Source organism: Canis lupus, chromosome 25 (assembly GCF_011100685.1).
Source record: "Canis lupus familiaris isolate Mischka breed German Shepherd chromosome 25, alternate assembly UU_Cfam_GSD_1.0, whole genome shotgun sequence".
In the NCBI taxonomy this organism is placed as follows: Eukaryota; Metazoa; Chordata; class Mammalia; order Carnivora; family Canidae; genus Canis; species Canis lupus.
Genome location: NC_049246.1, coordinates 4,323,615 through 4,341,922, shown reverse-complemented (window position 1 = coordinate 4,341,922; position 18,308 = coordinate 4,323,615). Strand labels below are relative to the sequence as shown.

The window sequence follows — 18,308 nt, the reverse complement described above, 5'->3', positions numbered from 1 at the left end:
TGCAATGAAACAAACCAGAGGGACAGAGTCCACTGATGACTAATAATAAATGGAAATTAGATAAATGAAAAGTCACAGGACTGATGAAGAGAAATAATTAGGATGCAAATTATAAAGCAGCTATCACCATGTAAGAGAAATAATACAGTAAAACCAAAGATACTACAATAGAAGATGAGAACATGTAATATTTTATTGGTAGCTATTAAGATCTTTTAAAGGGCATGTGTAGGGATCCCTGGGTGGCGCAGCGGTTTGGCGCCTGCCTTTGGCCCAGGGCGCGATCTTGGAGACCCAGGATTGAATCCCACATTGGGCTCCCGGGGCATGGAGCCTGCTTCTCCCTCTGCCTGTGTCTCTGCCTCTCTCTCTCTCTCTCTGTGACTATCATAAATAAATAAAAAAAATTAAAAAAAAAGAAATTAAAGGGCATGTGTAGTGCCAGATATAGATTTCTTTTATCCATATTCACATTATATGCATACATTTAATGCTGAGATATAGAAGGCAATGAATGTTTGCTGAATAAATAAGAAGTTGGCAGATGACTTAAAATGATTTCACTCAAATCTAACCCAATGGAGGGCTCTAATCAGTCTATTTTTTTAAAAGATTTATTTATTTATTTATTCATAGAGATGCAGAGAGAGAGAGGCAGAGACACAGGCAGAGGGAGAAGCAGGCTCCATGGAGAGAGCTCGACGTGAGACTCAATCCAGGGTCTCCAGGATCACGCCCTGGGTCGCAGGCGGCGCTAAACCGCTGCGCCACTGGGGCTGCCCTCTAATCAGTCTATTGTTACAGATCCTCCACTTCTTCCCAAATCAGCTTACTAAATTCTTCATCTAAAATGTTTGGCAGTTGCCTTCTTAAAATGTAATTCTAGCCTTTCAAACCAATATTCTATATAGGTAAGTTTTAAGCAGTTACTTTATGTTTTTTCACCTTTTATATTTATGAAACACAGGACTGTAGCTTTTACTGATCTTCACTGATCTGCTGACACAGGACAGAAACCAATCATGGGCTAAAGTCAATGAGCTCAGTTTAGATCCCTGATTACTTATCTTTGCATAGAGCCTGCATGGGTCAGGTAGAAATAGTCTCTTGATAGAGATCATTTTCCCTGGAGTAAATCTTGGATATTTTCTGCCACTTTGTTACTTGTACCTTAAGTATTTGGTGAGCTAGTTGGTTTTCATTCTATATACAAATCAAAACCACAATGAGATATCACCTTACACCAGTGAGAATGGGGAAAATTAACAAGGCAGGAAACCACAAATGTTGGAGAGGATGCAGAGAAAGGGGAACCCTCCTGCACTGTTGGTGGGAATGTGAACTGGTGCAGCCACTCTGGAAAACTGTGTGGAGGTTCCTCAAAGAGTTAAAAATAGATCTGCCCTAAGACCCAGCAATTGCACTGCTGGGGATTTACCCCAAAGATACAGATGCAATGAAATGCCGGGATACCTGCACCCCGATGTTTCTAGCAGCAATGTCCACAATAGCCAAACTGTGGAAGGAGCCTCGGTGTCCATGGATAAAGAAGATGTGGTTTATGTATACAATGGAATATTACTCAGCCATTAGAAACAACAAATACCCACCATTTGCTTCGACGTGGATGGAACTGGAGGATATTATTGCTGAGTGAAATGAGTCAATCGGAGAAGGACAAACATTTTATGGTCTCATTCATTTGGGGAATATAAAAAATAGTGAAAGGGAATAAAGGGGAAAGGAGAAAAAATGAGTGGGAAATATCAGGGAGGGAGACAGAACATGAGACTCCTAACTCTGGGAAACGAACTAGGGGTGGTGGAAAGGGAGGTTTGCGGGGGGTGGGGGTGACTGGGTGACGGGCACTGAGGGGGGCACTTGATGGGATGAGCACTGGGTGTTATGCTATATGTTGGCAAATTGAACACCAATAAAAAATAAATTTATATTAAAAAAAGAAAAAGAAAAAAGTATGTAGAGAGATATGTATGTACTCTGATAGGAAGTTAAAATAATTTTAATGTAACCAACTATTAGGGCTATTGCCAGAATTGAGGAGATAAGATGAAAAGAAGAGTTACAAAAGCCTACTGAAATCTCAAGTAGTAAAGTTGGCCTCTAAGTGTTACCATAGTATAGTTTTTCTCATTTTCAAACGATGCATTGCCTGAAATTTTCTGAAATCTCTAGATATCTGTCCCCGATTAATGGGGCATTGATGGATGAGCCGCTGTTATCTATAGGCCCAATAAAAATAATTTAAAAAAGAAAAAGAAAAAAGTATGTAGAGATTTACTCATAGTAAAAAATTAAGTACCACTATAGGGCTATTGCCAGAATTGAGGAGAAGATGAAAAGAAGAGTTACAAAAGCCTACTGAAATCTCAAGTAGTAAAGTTGGCCTCTAAGTGTTACCATAGTGTAGTTTTTCTCATTTTCAAACGATGCATTGCTGAAAGTTTTTCTGAAATCTCTAGATATCTGTCCCCAGGATTAACTGATTCTAAGGATGCTCCATCTCTTTGAATAAAACCAATATGTGGAATCTGTGTGGTACCTAGGAGCGTTAAGACTTTGTGGCATGCAATACCGTCCAAAGAGAGCCAAATAGCATTGCCTGTTCCACATGTTCTTTCAACATGACGTTGACATTCCTCCTATTGAGAAGTGGAGTCTATGTCAAATCCCCATAAATCTAAGGTTTGTCACTTTCTTGTAGTGAGTAATACCAGAAATTTCCAAGAATATATCAGAAAGAGTATGTAGTTTCTGTTTGCTGTATCAGTCATGCTTGAAACCCTGACTTACCCTGTAGAAGCCTGACGAGCTAAAGGCTGCTAAGCTGTCAAACACATGGACACCATGTCTAGGCACTCTATCTGGAAGTCCTAGATTTTGAGCTCTTTCAACCCAGACACCCGATTTGTCAGTGAAGGGAGACCTCAGACTGATTCCAGCCCCCAGCTACTGAGTCAGTCATTAGTCAGCCATTGAGTCTTCCTAGCTGAAGTTCTGACATCACGAAGCAGATAAAAGCCATTCCTGCTGTGACCTTTTGGAATACCTGGCCCACGGTACTCCTAAGCATATACAAATATTTGTTGTTTCATTCCATGAAGTTTGGGATGGTTTGTTACACGGCAATAGTAAATAGAACAGTTTTATATCAGTATGAATTAAAAAAAAACTTAAGAAAATAACCTTTGAAATTAGTTCTCTACATATGTGTAAATATAGGCAAGTTTCCTGAATACTGACTTAATAGTCTAGCAACCTGTAAAGTTATGGGGCAGGGTAGTAACAGTGAAGATTTTTCTTTAAAACTTCTTTGAAAATATTTTTCAAGGGTCCAATTTTAACCGTTAAAATTACAAGTGAAAAATTTGGCTTTCTCTTTTCTTATCTCCAGCAGCTCTCTGACACTGGGAAAGATATTATGTTAGCTCCTAATTAATTTTCATTTATTTTAGCTTGTTGGTTTTTCATGTTAAAGGTTTCCTCTGCTTTAGACATCTTTATTTTTTACTGACTTCTTATAAGGTACAGTGATGGAAATCTGTATTGACAGTCTTAAATGACGGTCAAGATCTCCTTACAGGGTCATGAATTTGGCTTGCTAAAGAGTAACTGGCAATATTTTTTAAAAACAAAATAGAAGATCTAAATCTGAGAGCTACAATAGCTGAAAAACTAAAATATTAACCGATGAAAATGGAAAAACATGTCAGTAATGATCATTCCAGTTTTAAAATAACTGATCTGATGCCCTCTCTAACCAGAATTAAATAGTAGGGCCTACATCCCAAATAGCTTAGCTATAATTCTAAGATCTCTTCATACCTCAATTGCTGTGTAGTTAGGGAGTGCTGCTTTGTTTCTAAAGATGGATGAGTATCTTACCATTTTTTTTTTAGAGAAAGAGGAAGGAAGAGAAATGGAGAAAAGAAAAGGATTAAAGGTGAACGTCAAAGGGGAAAGGAAAATCATTTTATGTTCAGAAGAGCTATCTGGAGAGTTGTGGGATTCCCAAAGCTTTTCACTATCAATTTTCCCCAAGAGTGAAACAGAAAATAGGCAAGAAGAACTTATGCCTTTATGATAATATGTAATGTTCTAAAAAATTAGTTCCTTTTGTTTTTGTTTAAGTATTTATTAAAAGATGATTTGGAACCAAAATACAAAATATTATCTTTCTAAATATTCTTACAGATTCCAAAGATTTCACATTATAGAGGAAAAAAAATTAACATTACTATAATACCTGACAAAATATTTTGAGCCACTTTCTCACTCCATTCAGGTAATTCCTTTGCTTTTTCTTCTGAAACTGGCTCATAGGGTACAATGTGACTCAGATTAACTTCTTCACTTGAAGTGTCTTTGGCCTAGTAAATATGTTTCAAAATGTAAAATAAGGAGGAAAAATTATAAGCATTATGTAATAAATTATCAAGCCAACAAATACTATATATAATTAATAAAAATATCTCTAGCCAACATAATTACCAGTGTATCTTATAACATAAAGCAAAATACCACAACTGTCATAAAGTATTTTATGTTATAAAGTATATTCTCCTAAGTCAGGTAGGTGGCTGAGAGACAGTTATGATATTCCTGTGTTATGAATTAATTCCTAATTACCAAGCACTTACAATATGGAATACAACAATGAACAATAAAAACATTTTTGTAATTTAATACTCACAAAATGCTGTTTTTTCTTTCTTTCTTTCTTCTTTTTTTAATGGCGATAAAACTTAAAACTTATATAGGGTCTCCCTGGTAAGTAAGATTTAAATACCAACATATCTCCAATACAGCATTTATCAAATCATATTTAAACTGATGAGACTATGAGTTCCTTCATAAACCTATCAATCCCTCCTTGATGACAGTATGCACAGGATACTCAATAAGATTTAGAAGATTTGTTAAATGACTCAATCAGTAAGGAAGGATGTATCCAAATAAACTAGTTTTTGATAGAAATCAAGTAAAAGCCATCTAAGTGGAAATGGGGAACACAGAAATACCTGTATTTTTTGCTAATTTAACAGCTATTATGAGGCCTAGTCTCAACACTCAAAATGTCAAAACTAAATTTATTCATTTTAAGAACTTAACAGCAGGCTAACTCAGACATCATACTATAAAATTAATTGAAAATCAAACTGCCCAATAAAAATACAAAGAGAACGTCACATAAAATATAAAACAATATTAAAAACAAAATAAAAACTTCTATATGGAGGAGGGGAAGCCATTCATAAGTAAAACCCAAAGACAAACAACATAATATTAGCAACTTCTATCTTTAATAATGAGCCAATGTCCTAATATATAAAGAGTCCCTGGAAAATGAGAAGAAAAGATTAGCAACCCAGTAATTAAAAACGCACAAAGGACAGGAACAGACGTCACACAGAAAACAAAATTCATGGAAACCTTAGCAGACATACAATATTATTCACAATAAAAAATCAATGCAAATTAAGATGTTCCAATATATCATTTCTCATCTATCAGACTGTCAAAAATACAGAAAGGCTGATCACCCACTCTGTGAACTAGGCTATGAAGAAATAGGTCTCCTACACTGCTGGTGGGAGTGCTGAAGAGTATAGTCCTTAGGGAAGCAACATAGCAAAATCTATCAAAAATACAAATGCTTTTACTTATTGACTCAGTAACCCCACTTCTAAGAATTTATCTGATGAATTACCTGGGAATGTATGAATCAATGCATCTATCTACAAAGTTACTCACTGAAGCACTGTTTCTAATAGTAAACACCTAAAACCATTCCAATACTCAATAAGAGATTGGTTAAAGAAATCTACTATAAATTCATACAGTAAAATACGAGGTAGCTATAAAAAAAGATTTGAGAGGATTCTCCATTTAACACTGAAAGATTGGGATGCCTGGGTGGCTCAGCGGTTGAGCGTCTGCCTTTGGCTCAGGGTGTGATCCTGGAGTCCTGGGATCGAGTCCCACATTAGGCTCCCTGCATGGAGCCTGCTTCTCCCTCTGCCTGGGTCTATCTCTGCCTCTCTCTCTCTCTGTGTCTCTAATGAATAAATAAATAAAATCTTAAAAAAAAAAAACACTGAAAGATCCCCAGGCTCTATTATCAAATAAAAAAAAAATACAGGACACTCTATGATACTACCTTCTATATAAGAAAAGGGGGAGAAATCTGTTATTTGCTTTTTACATGCCTCAAGAAACCCACAGAAGAAACACAAGATCCTGATAAAAAGTGATTACCTACAGTGACAAGGAAAATGGTACAAAGGTGGGAGTAAAGTTTTTCAATGTATATGCCTGTTTATACAATTTGATTTTTTTAGTTAACAACTTAAATTTTTAAAAAATAGAGGTTTTAAATGATATGAAAAATTTCCAAATATACTGTTAAGTAAAAAAGTAAGGAGCAAAACAGTATGTCTCTCATGCTGCCATTTGTATTAATAATTGTATATAAGTGTGAATGTACATTTATATCCAAACACAAAATAAACATGTATATATGTTGGAATGTATCTGCAAGGAGAAGCTAGCAATAATGTGTCTGCAGCAGGGAATTTAGGTGGTTGATGGACAGCAGAATGGGAAGCTGACTTACTTTTCACTAAGTATCTTTTTGATTTGCTTTTTGTGCATTAACTTAAATTTTTTTTTAAACAAATACATTTCTTGGAGCCATCTTGGGCTCCCAAAGTCCTCATAAATCTGATCTAAGGTGTTCAACACAAATAAATGTAGAATATTCAAGGGGTGCCTGAGTGGCTCAGTCGGTTAAGCGTCTGCCTTCGGCTCAGATGGTGATCCCAGGGTCCCCTGGCTCAGCAGGGAATCTGCTTCTCCTTCTCTTCCTCCTTTCCCCCAGCTGTGCACACTCTCTCTCCCCCTCTCAAATAAATAGCATCTTTTTAAAAATGTAGAATATTCAAGTGGCATGAATTAATTTCTAAGATAATTATTGAGCATTTACAATATGGAATACAACAATGAATAGAAAACTGTAATTCAATACTCACACAATGCTATTTCTTTCTTCATACATTTGCTTATTTTACTACTTCTACCTAGAATCTCCTTTAACCTGTTGTATGTATGGCCAACTCTTGCTTCATCCTCAGGACTGATCTTAGGCAAATGCCCTCTCAGAAGCCTTCCTTACTGGTTACCACACCACAAGAGGCCCACATTATCGATGAGGCTAGGTTGTACATTAATGGTACAATCTAGCATACTATACAACCTATGTGCCTTCATCTAATGATCACACCGGATAGAAATTTTCTTTGCTAATCTGTCCTCCCCATTAAACAATAAATTCCTTGAGATAAGAAATTTAACTTTTCCACTATGTTCAGCATTCCAGCACTAAATAAATACTTACTGAACTGTATTCCGAATTTACCATCTAGAGCATATCATATACTCAAGATCTAAAAAATAAAAGAAAAAAGCCACTAAACATGTATTTTTTTAAAAATTTATTTATCAGGGAGAGAGCGAGCATGCACATACGAGCTCAGGGAGGAGGTATAGACAGAGGGGGAGAGAATCCCAAGAAGACTCCCTGCTTAGCACAAAGCGAGATGTGGGGCTTAATCCCAGGACCCCAAGATCTAGACCTGAGCCAAAAACAAGAGTTGGATGTTCAACTGACTGTGCCACCCAGGCACCCCACTACTAAATGTATTTTTAAAAAAATCATTCTCTTTCCTGATGGCCATCCATAAAGAAAGGGACTGAATAAAAATGGTAGTGTAAGGAAAAGCGCACCTGGCTCCAAGATCCTGGTGTATACAAGAAGGTAGAGAACAACACAAAACAAAACAAAAAATATGCATTAACATAAATACAAAAATCTTTCAAATACTTCATAAAAATCTAGCCCCCAAAACACAAAATATGTTTTAAAAGAGTTTAAGTAACAAACACTGGAAAGGAAAATATTAAAGCTGATTCTAATTATTTTTACCAGCGATCACTTTGTGACTATGCAAGTTGCTCTGCTTTAGTAAACAGGGATAAGATCTTATAAATAATTGAAACTGGTGAAAGGCACCATTAGAATAGAATATACACACATACCTTATTGCTTTGTTTCTTATTTTACTTACTTTTTTCCCCCGTTTTCCTTTATGACGCACATCCTTATTGTCTTGGTCCAATGAAGGACCCAAATGTCTCACATCAGTGCCACTGGCTTCCTTCAATTGGTCAGAGGTGCATCTTGCTCTTCCAGGAATTTGGAATTCATTTTCTCCTTCTGCCCGGTTCCAGTTGGCCTAGGGGGTAGACTAAACCTTAGATCAAATTCGAATTTTTTCTAAGCTGCACTCTAGTAATGTGCTTGTTCAAACACTGATGTGTTTGAAAGTCTAATACAACCACTTTTGCTGGTCTTTTCTCTACACTTTTGTGTTTATCTCATCACCAAACCTCAACCCCTTGAGTTCTTTAGTTCACAAATGGCCTAAACCAAATTTCTAAAGAAAAAGCATAAAAAATAAATTTACAGCAGTTGTTGGTTTAAGTTATCATTAAGCCAGATGTAGCTACATTTGAATTTAATTAAATAACATATGGTAAATTTTAAGAAACACATACATGTAATACTAAATGAGTTTAAAGGCAATAACAAAACTTACGTCCAGTTTAACCACTCTGCATTGTTGGAAGACTGATTTTGATTTTGTTTTTGTTTTTGTTTTGTTTTTTTAATACATTTTTTATTTTTTTATTCATAGAGATGCAGAGAGAGAGAGAGAGAGGCAGAGACACAAGCAGAGGGAGAAGCAGGCTCCATGTAGAGAGCCTGATGTGGGACTTGATCCAGGGTCTCCAGATCACGCCCGGGGCTTCAGGCGGCGCTAAACCGCTGCGCCACCGGGGCTGCCCTGATTTTGTTTTATGTTTGTTTTTGCACTTGAATACTGAAGGTATTCTGCTTGCAAATACTTTGCTGAATGAATATTTAAGAGTAAAGACAAGTCAAAATCACAGCTAGTAACTAACTTTTGTTTAGTTGGGATTTCTGGGACAACAGAGCAAACTAAAAATGCCATACAACCACAAAAAGTAAACATACTACCTAAAAGCTAGTTTAATTTCTATCCTAAAACCCAGTATTATAGGTCCAATAAATATAGGGGTGAAAAGGAGGAACTACTCCATAATAGGTCTGAAATAATTAAGGATGTCACTTCATTCAGCTAGTAAACAGCAAAGCTAAGTTGCGAACTCCTATCCATTTGACCATGTTTCTGCCTCTGTCAACTACTCACTCCCCATGAGCACACTGAGGCTACATACCCTTCTGTAAGGATACCATACGTTTTATTACCATAGCTTAAATGTTTAGCACTGACTATGCTAAAGTATATGCTGATCACCAGGTCGTTCTCGTATATAGTTTATATAACCTAATGCTAGAGATGACTCTGACCTTTTACTTAGCTAGTAGTCTGCTCCCGTCACCTGTGATCTTTCTGATATAAGTACAGAATGAAAGTATACTCTACACTTCCTGAGAAAAGAAGAACATAGCTTTCAAGACTGAACTCAAAGGAAACTATTTTCTGAAATCTTCCCTGATCTCCTTCCTGAACTGTGTGTATACTTTTATTTCATCATCTATCATCATCCTGTACTATGATTATTCAGCCAACTACAAGTGCCTGAGAATAGGACCTGTTAAATAGCATCTTTATAGTCAGTCTCTTGTTCTATATTCTCATCCATCATTTAGTACAATACCTAGTTAAATAATGGATCCTAAATATACATTGACTGAAGTAGAGAATAAAATATTATACTATCATTCTGTCAATCTCAACTTCAGAAAACTGTCAATATTCACAATCAAAAATATTCTTCCCCTTTTCTTTTACATTAGGATGGGCAAGAATACCTGATGAAAGCTTCTCCTTAATAGTCTATATATATTTCAACTCCCTATGAGAGATCAACATGTGGGCAGAAAAAAAACAGGCTTAATAAGGCAAATTCATATTTTTAATTGCACTTTATTTTCTATTTAGCTTTATTTATCATGAGAACAAAGACTCCCTAAAGTAAAACCTGTTTCTTCCTCAAAATGCCAATCACCCCCAAAATGTCCAACATATCCCATCTACTAATGTCAAAATTACCTAAACTTCACCATTTAGTCCCATTAGACTATTTTTCCAACTAAGCAGGAAGGCTGTGGTGACAGCAACAGTTAACATTCACAGAACATTACTACTTGCCAGCACTGATATAAGACAATTAATATATTAACTTTAATCTTCACCAGTCCAATGAGGTGGATGAATTGGAAACTAAAAAGCAATAACTTGAGCAAAACAGCTGTAAAGAGGAAGAGTTCAAATTCAAATCCAGGTAATCTGACCCCAGAGCCCATAATCTTAATTCTATTTACTACCAATTTCTAACTAGTATTTGTGAACACACAAGCAAATTAAATATTCCCAGTTTCCTAACTGATCACATTAGACCCTATTATAATTTCTTTAAAAGTGTCAGTGCTAAAAGGATGATACAAGTTACCTGAAGCCGAAGGTCAGACATCTGTCTTAGTAAATCCTCAAAGAGTTCTCTATCATCTTCTGGTAATTCAGAAGACAAGACGACCCCCACAAAACATCCTGATGCTTGTAACATGGTATCAGGAAACATGTAGGCCCCCACAGTACATTTAAGAACTGGAGATCTATCAGGAACTAGAGGATATAACCAGTCACAAACCTGAAGGGATTAGTTAGGAAAAAAAAAAAAAATCAATGAATAGAACTAGGTTTTCATTGAAGTTTTAGAATTGTTATACAGAAAATCAACATTTCAAAATTCTAAATGCATTTTACAAGCTTTATAGAATCATTAGCATCAACAAATCCTCACTAAAAATTAGCTATTTGCCAGTCTCTTTATGCATATCACTCACTCACTCACAAGAACTGTCCTAAAAATGTCATTGCTTCTCTAATTATAGTCTCGAAATTAGTGACCTTAAATAGCCTACACATAATCAACAATGAGTCTAGTTTTAAATAAACAACAAAGTACATTAAGACTTTTTTATAATTCAAATTAGACATGCTTTTGTGAAAATAACTAAAATCAACCTGTTTTTAAGTACATGTATTTACTGATTTAATCCTCACGACAATTCCATAAAGTTAGATATTGTCATTCTATGTATGAGAAAACTGAGGCAGAGAGGTTAAATTGCTCAGAGTCTATGAAAAAAAGTGGAGCTAGGATTTAGACACAAGCTATCTGGCACCAGAGAAGCCAAACAATTCTTTTAATTACAAACCCAGCATTCACAGGGTCACCTGGGTGATTCAGTTGGTTAGATATTTGACTCTTGATTTGGGGTACAATTTTACTCATGATTTATAACCAAAAATAGGAGATATTAGAAAGAATAAAAACATTTTCATCTAAAGCACTCAAACAGGACAAATTTTTACTAGAGAACAAGTCATTTTAATGGTTGAGCTCAATCAACCAAAGTAGAGTGTTTCTGATATTCATTTCCCATATCTCCAGTAGCCTGGCCCCTAAAGGCTTTTTTTTTTTACTGTATTTTATTGTGTTTATTATATGTATGTTTGTTTTGGGGGGTGAGGGGAGAGGAAGAAAGAGAATCTTAAGCAGGTGTCATGCCTAGCGCAGAGCGTGGCTCAGTATCACAACCCTGAGATCATGACCTGCGATGAAATCAAGGAGTCTGACACTTAACTGACTGAGCCACTCAGCACCCCACCACACCCTGGTTTTAAATTCCATCATTAAAACAGAGCTCTATTACCAGGTCAGCAGAAAATATTACAGCTTTTATCAAAATCAGCCTCTTCACAATCCCAATCAATATGCCTACTCTTTCTACCTCAAGGATTCTTTCCTAAAATAACCTACAGGATCCATAATATTCTTCCTATCCAAAAATGAAGTCTTTTTTAAAGCAATGCCCCAAATTATCTCCTCCATACACACCTATTACGTCTCCAACTACCTTTGAACAACTTTCAAGCTGACTCCACGTAAAAGCTACATAAGAATTGAAAGTAAAGTATACTAAGTTGCTCACGTAGTTACTTCTACATGCATGCAAATGCCTGTTACGCCCAGTGTAAATGGAGTCCTCACTTCTAGAACCCAAATCCCTGTACTGATGTCCAACTTTTAAAAAGATTATTACAACATTACCTTCAAAATAGTTCATTAATTCCACAACAATGCCCTAACAACACCAGTTGTTACTTAGCAAGTGTCTTTACTACTGGACCACCAAGGGCAGTCTGGTAAATTTTTCTGCTTAGAATGTTAGAAATACACCTTAAATTATCATCACAGTCTCTACTTCTATACCAAAGTTTCTCAACCTCTGCATGGTTAACATTTGGGGTTAGATCATTTTTTAATTGACAGAAGTGATCTTGTTTATTTTTTTTTATTTTTATTTTTTTTAGTGATCCTGTTTAGATGTTCAGCAGTACCCCCTGGCTTCTACCTACTATATGCCAGTAGCAGTAGCACAACCACTCCCCAGCTGTGACAACCAAAAACATCTGCAGACATTGTCAAAATGTTCTTGGGCTGGAGAGTGGCGGGTATCACCCCAGGTTGAGAACCGCCATTCTGTATATTCACCATTCTGTATATTCGGCTGGGTCTAGTCCAGATCAACCCCTCAGATGCGGCTTGACAATACTTGTGGAAATTTAGTTACACATCCAAATGAGTTACGTAAATCCCTCTGAATTGAAGTTATTAAGTTTCTCCTCCAATAAAGAATTTGAAATTTTACGGATGAATGCTCCAATGCCCCTCAGGTCTTGTCATCATAATTTTAATACTAAAACACAATTCTGTATCTAAAAAAAAAAGTTATCAAACATGCAAACATTTAAAGCTCATAAATTTCACAGGATATGTTAAAAAGGAAGAATGATCTTTTTTGCACTTGATGTCCTGAACACATAATAAATATTGACAAACAAAAATAATGTATTCTATCTATATTTCAAATTATGTTTACATTTTTCTCTGGCTTACCTGAAGAAACCCAGGAGGACGGTTTAGAACAGTATCAAGAGAATTATCCAAGAACCTCACAATTCGAAGGTACCCTGGATATGAAGGTGCACTAACCTCCCCTGCAGGATTTACAAAAAAAATCTGTACTCCATTTGGTATCAAAATCAACTCATCTGCATCTAGCCCTAAGGTTTCAAGAGGAGGTGGCTGGGAATGATTCCTGTAAAAGTCTTCTCCAACTGACGAAAATTCCCCAGATTCTGTTCCATAGGATACAGTGTAGTGGCCCTCAGCAGCCTGAGGTGTATAAGCAGGAGGTGCTTCTGCTGGATGACTTTGAGATGGTATGGATAAAGAACTAGGTGCAGGAACCAACCCTGTGCTTGTCGTTGAAGTGTTTCCATTTACTTCAGCATGCTGGTGAGGTGAACTAAAGGACTGAGGCTCTGGTGACTTTTCAGACATGTCTTTAGGTGGAAATTCTGGATATAACTTGGGCACCTCCTGAAGATCATTCCGTAGAGAAGTGGCAAGACCCTTCTCCAGAATTTCCAACCTGGTACGTACATTCTGTAGTGTTTCTTTCATTTTCTGTTGCATCTGTCTAGCAGATTCCCACCCAGGACCTATGTGTTCAGGCTCTGTTGATGATATGCTGATTCCTCTGAGCAGATGTCCTATTCCTTGCTTATAGTAGCTCTTTGCTTCTTCCTTCTGACCTAATTCATCTGTATTCAGTCCTTTATTAACAAATAAAAAGGCTTTCTTGTATGCTTCCTTGATGATCTTAATTTCAGCAGGTTCTCCATTTTGTGGCTCTTGCTCCATTTCTGCCAAACAGAAAATATTATCTTTAATTATCTAATTTAACTATTTGTTTACTGAATTATTATCAATTTCTCCTACCTAAATATATTTCAAAGGGACAGGGGCCTTTGCTGGTCTGTCACGTTTACTACTGTATTCCCTAATCTATTATTAGAACTGACATAAAGAATGCACTCCATTGTATTTGTTGAATAGATATATAATGCTCTTATTTCTAAATATCTTTTAAATCAAAAACAGAAGAGAATAAGTCAAAATATATTTACTGAATAATTTTCTTGTTACAGTTTCTTATCATAAAAGTTTCTGGGCGGCTTAGTTGGTTAAGCATCTGCCTTCAGCTCAGGTCATGATCTCCGGGTCTTGTGATTGAGCATTGCATTGGGCTCCCTGCTCAACAGGGAGTCTGCTTCTTCCTTTCTCTCTGCCTCTGCTCATGTGCATGCTCTCTCTCAATAAATAAATAAAGTCTTTAAAATAAATAAATGTTTCCTACCATATATCTAATGTTGGAAACAAAGAGTCTCATTCTAAAATTCATTATAATATAAATCCAGATTTTATCCAGCTAATTAAAAATGAGGTTGAGGGCACCTAGGTGGCACAGTTGGTTAATCATTTGACTCTTGGTTTCAGCTCAGGTCATGATCTCAGGGTCATGAGATTGAGCCATACATTGGCTCCAGGCTGAGCAAGGAGTCTACTTTGGATTCTCTCTTCCACTCTCTTTGCCCCTCATGCTTGTGCTCACATACTCTCTCTCAAATAAATAAATAAATCTTTTTTAAAAAATGAGGTTGAATCACATATTGGAGAGGACATAAATGAGAAAAAATATCTAGATGAAGCTTTAAAGTTACCTCCTTCCGCTTAAAGGTGGCAGGTTACTCACACGCAGTTAGCCCTATTCCCTCCCAAAACTCCATTAAAATAATTCTAGCAAGATAGAAAGGCATAACCTCTCATTCTTGTTAATGTGAAAAAAAAAAAAAAAAACATGACAGGTACTTCACTAAAGAGAATCTTTAAATGGCACATTAAAAGGTGTTCAACACCTTATCTTGTGTCTACCTACATTTCAAAGCTTATGTTACATAGTATGCTCAAAGATTTCTTGAAATAATGTGTCACACTGGAGGTAATGGGATGGCCACTGAAAAGTCAAGTGTGAGGAGCAGGGTCAGTGGTGATGTGATGGTGGTGTAATTCCATGGGTCAGTCGCTGAACAGCATTTCTTGCTGGCATCTCCATCTTGGAAGAAAAAAAGTTTAGCAGGGAAAAAAAAAACCTGTAAATCTATCAGGTGAAATGTAGTTGATAATTTCTGCACAAAAAGTAAATTTTGTACTAAAATACTATATTTCTGAGATCTTCCAGGATTTGATGTATTCTCAGTAGTCTCCGTGAAAATGCGTTTCACAGAGTTAAGAACTTCAGAATAGTTTTTTAAAAAATTAAAAGAAAACATGTCAGATCCCTAATCACAATTAAAAGCTTATCAAGTGGCTTGAAAAAAGTTATTATTACATGACTTCACATACTTTAATTTTTATTTTTTAAATTTCTTTTAAGGATTGATTTATGGGAGGGGGAGGAAGACAGGGTCTTCAGCAGACTCCACTGAGTGTGGAATGCCAGGCTCTATCTCACCACCACCTGATCTGAAACAGAGCGGCTTAAGGGACTGCGCCTTCACATACTTTCATTTTTAAAGTTGAGAACAGAAAATTTTGAAATGTCAATCTATAGTACTACATAAAACAGCACCCACACCAGTATAATTGTCTTAAAACAAAAACCAGGAATGCCTGGGTGGCTCAGTGGTTTGGGGGGGGGGGGGGACAAGGTCAGGGGGCAAGTCCCCCATCTAGCGGACTCCTTGCAGGGAGCCTGCTTCTCCCTCTGCCTATGTCTCTGCCTCTCTCGGTGTCCCTCAGGAATAAATAAAATCTTAAAAAACAAAAACAAAAACCCAACAACAACAAAACCAAAATCTACTTCCAGATACAAATGGTGCATTTCTTAAATGTTCTAATACAAGAAGTAAAACATGTTTGTTTCGGACATAACTATGTGTGTATGTGTGTGCGCGCATATATATAAGCTTTAAAAAAAAAAATGACCTCAGGAGAAAAGGTAAAAATTCTGAATCAAACATCTGACAACTTAGTTCAATCCCATATACCCTAAAGGCAGTAACAATCAAGCTAAAGGTCAGTATCACAAGTAGCCCCTAATACAGAAAGGGCTCTAGTGCCCGCTTACCCTGCCTCTTTACAAAAAAAGAAGAGGGAACTTTTACAAATATCTGCATGCAACTCCCTCCAATAACATCCTACGCATTCTTTTCAGAGGAACAATACAAATGACGTTTCAGAAAGCCCCACAGGTAAGAACGAACATAAAACCTTCCTGTTTCAAACAGGTTTCCTGTAAAATCACCAAATGGGGTGTTACTGCAAAGGAGAGTAATAATTAAAAAAAAAAAATAGCTCCATTCCTAACTGGGGACATTTTTACATTCCCCTACTTTCTTCGTTTTGCTTCCGGAAATCAAAAAACAAAAACAAAAACAAAACAAATAAAACGTATTGAACTCTTAAATATTTAAAGCAGTATTCAGAAGCAGCAACAATCTTGAACGTATATCCATTAAATTACAATGCAATAAAGTGAATTCCGAAGATCCTTCAGTGACAGAGTAGAGCAATTCATTAATCAGTGGAAAACTGGGCCAACCCTTCCGTAACGCAGTAGTGCCGCGTCACGAAACGGTGCACGTTCCAAGTGAAACTTTTTCCGGACGCACACATCAGAGCGAGCGCCTCTGCAGTGCTCAAGCCCAAAGGAACGCGAGCAGGGACTCGAAAGAGCAAAACCGTGCGCTAAGCTTTCCCGATTCAACTGCTGTTGGCCGCTGGCACTCGGTAAACATCATCGAACTTTCACGAGGCCTCAAGCGCTAGGAAAGGGCGGATGACCACAGCCATTTTCAAAGCCAAGTAAACAACGCGTAGGAGGCAGCCAGACCGGCCCACAGAGATGTTCCAAGAGCAGGATCTGAGGGCGGCAGTGGGAGCAGCGCCTCCACACCCACGCGGTCAGGGGCGCGCGGAGGTCGACGGTCCCGTAAATAGAAGGCGGGGGCTGAGAGAGCAACTTCTCAAACTAGTCTCTCGAAACTGCTCCCTTCCACGGGAGTGTCCTGTCTGGCACCCGGGCGAGGGCTCCGGGCCTTCCCTCCCCTCCCCTGCCCCTCCCCCCGTCCGGCCAGGCCGCGGGGATCGCGGCGCTCCCGCCACCCGCCCGCCTCGGGGGCCCAGGCCAGGCCTAATGCTTGGCCGCCGGCCGCCGCCCCACCTGCGCTTTCCGGGCTCCGGGCGCTTCGGCGCCACTTGAAGAGCTCCCCGCCCGGCTGCCGCGGCCCACACCCCTCCTCGCTCGGACGCGGAGCCGCAACGGAGCACCGGGCCGCGGCGGTCCCGAGGTTCTGAGCGCCCCGCCCGCGCGCGCCGCCGCACGCCGGGCCTCACAAAGCATTCCAAGCCGCGCGCTCCAGAGCGCGCCACGTCACGCGGCCGCCCCGCCCCCGGCCCTCGCTCCCGCCTCAGGAACCCGCGGGTCGGCTCTCACGCGACGCCCACTCGGGCGCCTCGCCCCCGGCCCGCCCAGCCCACGTCCTTCCCACTCTGACCTTGGAGGTGGTGTGTGCGAAGCGGGCCGCTCGGATGCCGCAGTCGAGGTGAACCCGCGGGGAGGACAGGACGAGGGCGGAAGGCCCCCAGGGAGTCCCGCGAGCGGCGCTCCGGCGGCCCCCGACCCCGGCCCGGGCGGCCACGTCGTCTCCGCTCGCGCTTGCGCAGTATCTTTGTCCGCGGTGGCCTGAGGGCTGCTGCGCGGCTGCGAGGGGGGCGGGCGGCGGGCGGCGGGCGCGTCGCGGCTGGAGGGAGCCCTGGACGCGGCGCGTCGGGGAGAACAAAGGCTGGTCTGCTCAACTCTCCGGAACCTAATCTTTGTTTCTAACAAGTCTAAGACAGTCACCTTCAAAACCCGCGTGCGGTGCTTAGTAAAACTCTCGGGCGCGGCTCCGTGTGTGAGTGCGCGCACGCGCGGAGTCGGCGCAGCCGTACGGAGGTCCAACCCCGGCCCGGGGTAACCAGCCGCGCCGCTAGACCACCGAGGACTGAGGCCCCGAGGCGAGCGTAGCCCGCATTTCTCCCCTTCTTTAAAATCACTGAAATACAGTAGAGGATAGATCTCATATTCTTCAGTAGACTTGCCTTTGAAAGTTTTTATATATACTGCCCTGAGCATTTACAAATAGCTAAGTGACTTGAGGGATGGCAGTGACTTAATTACAGATGAATTATTTACCTCAATTGAATTAATTAATGATGAGGACTGT

At 39.0% G+C, this 18,308-nt stretch overlaps 1 protein-coding gene across 4 annotated transcripts in view; it reads right to left on the bottom strand.

Annotated features, from left to right (window-relative positions):
* Positions 1-17,967, bottom strand: part of SPART (spartin) — a 47,337-nt gene extending 29,370 nt beyond the window's left edge. Inside the window, exons 1-6 of one of the 4 annotated variants that reach the window (XM_038573267.1) lie at positions 17,264-17,401; positions 14,978-15,154; positions 13,093-13,904; positions 10,579-10,776; positions 8,145-8,312; positions 4,265-4,388 (exon numbers count right to left, since the gene is read on the bottom strand). In XM_038573267.1, the coding sequence (XP_038429195.1) occupies positions 4,265-4,388; positions 8,145-8,312; positions 10,579-10,776; positions 13,093-13,902 (1,300 nt within the window). In that variant the 5' untranslated portion in view covers positions 13,903-13,904; positions 14,978-15,154; positions 17,264-17,401. Of the gene's footprint in view, positions 1-4,264; positions 4,389-8,144; positions 8,313-10,578; positions 10,777-13,092; positions 13,905-14,977; positions 15,155-17,263; positions 17,422-17,597; positions 17,757-17,944 lie in introns of those variants that run through there. The other 3 variants (XR_005378326.1, XM_038573268.1, XM_038573266.1) reach the window with 3 other exon arrangements.
* Positions 17,968-18,308: the final 341 nt, after the last annotated feature.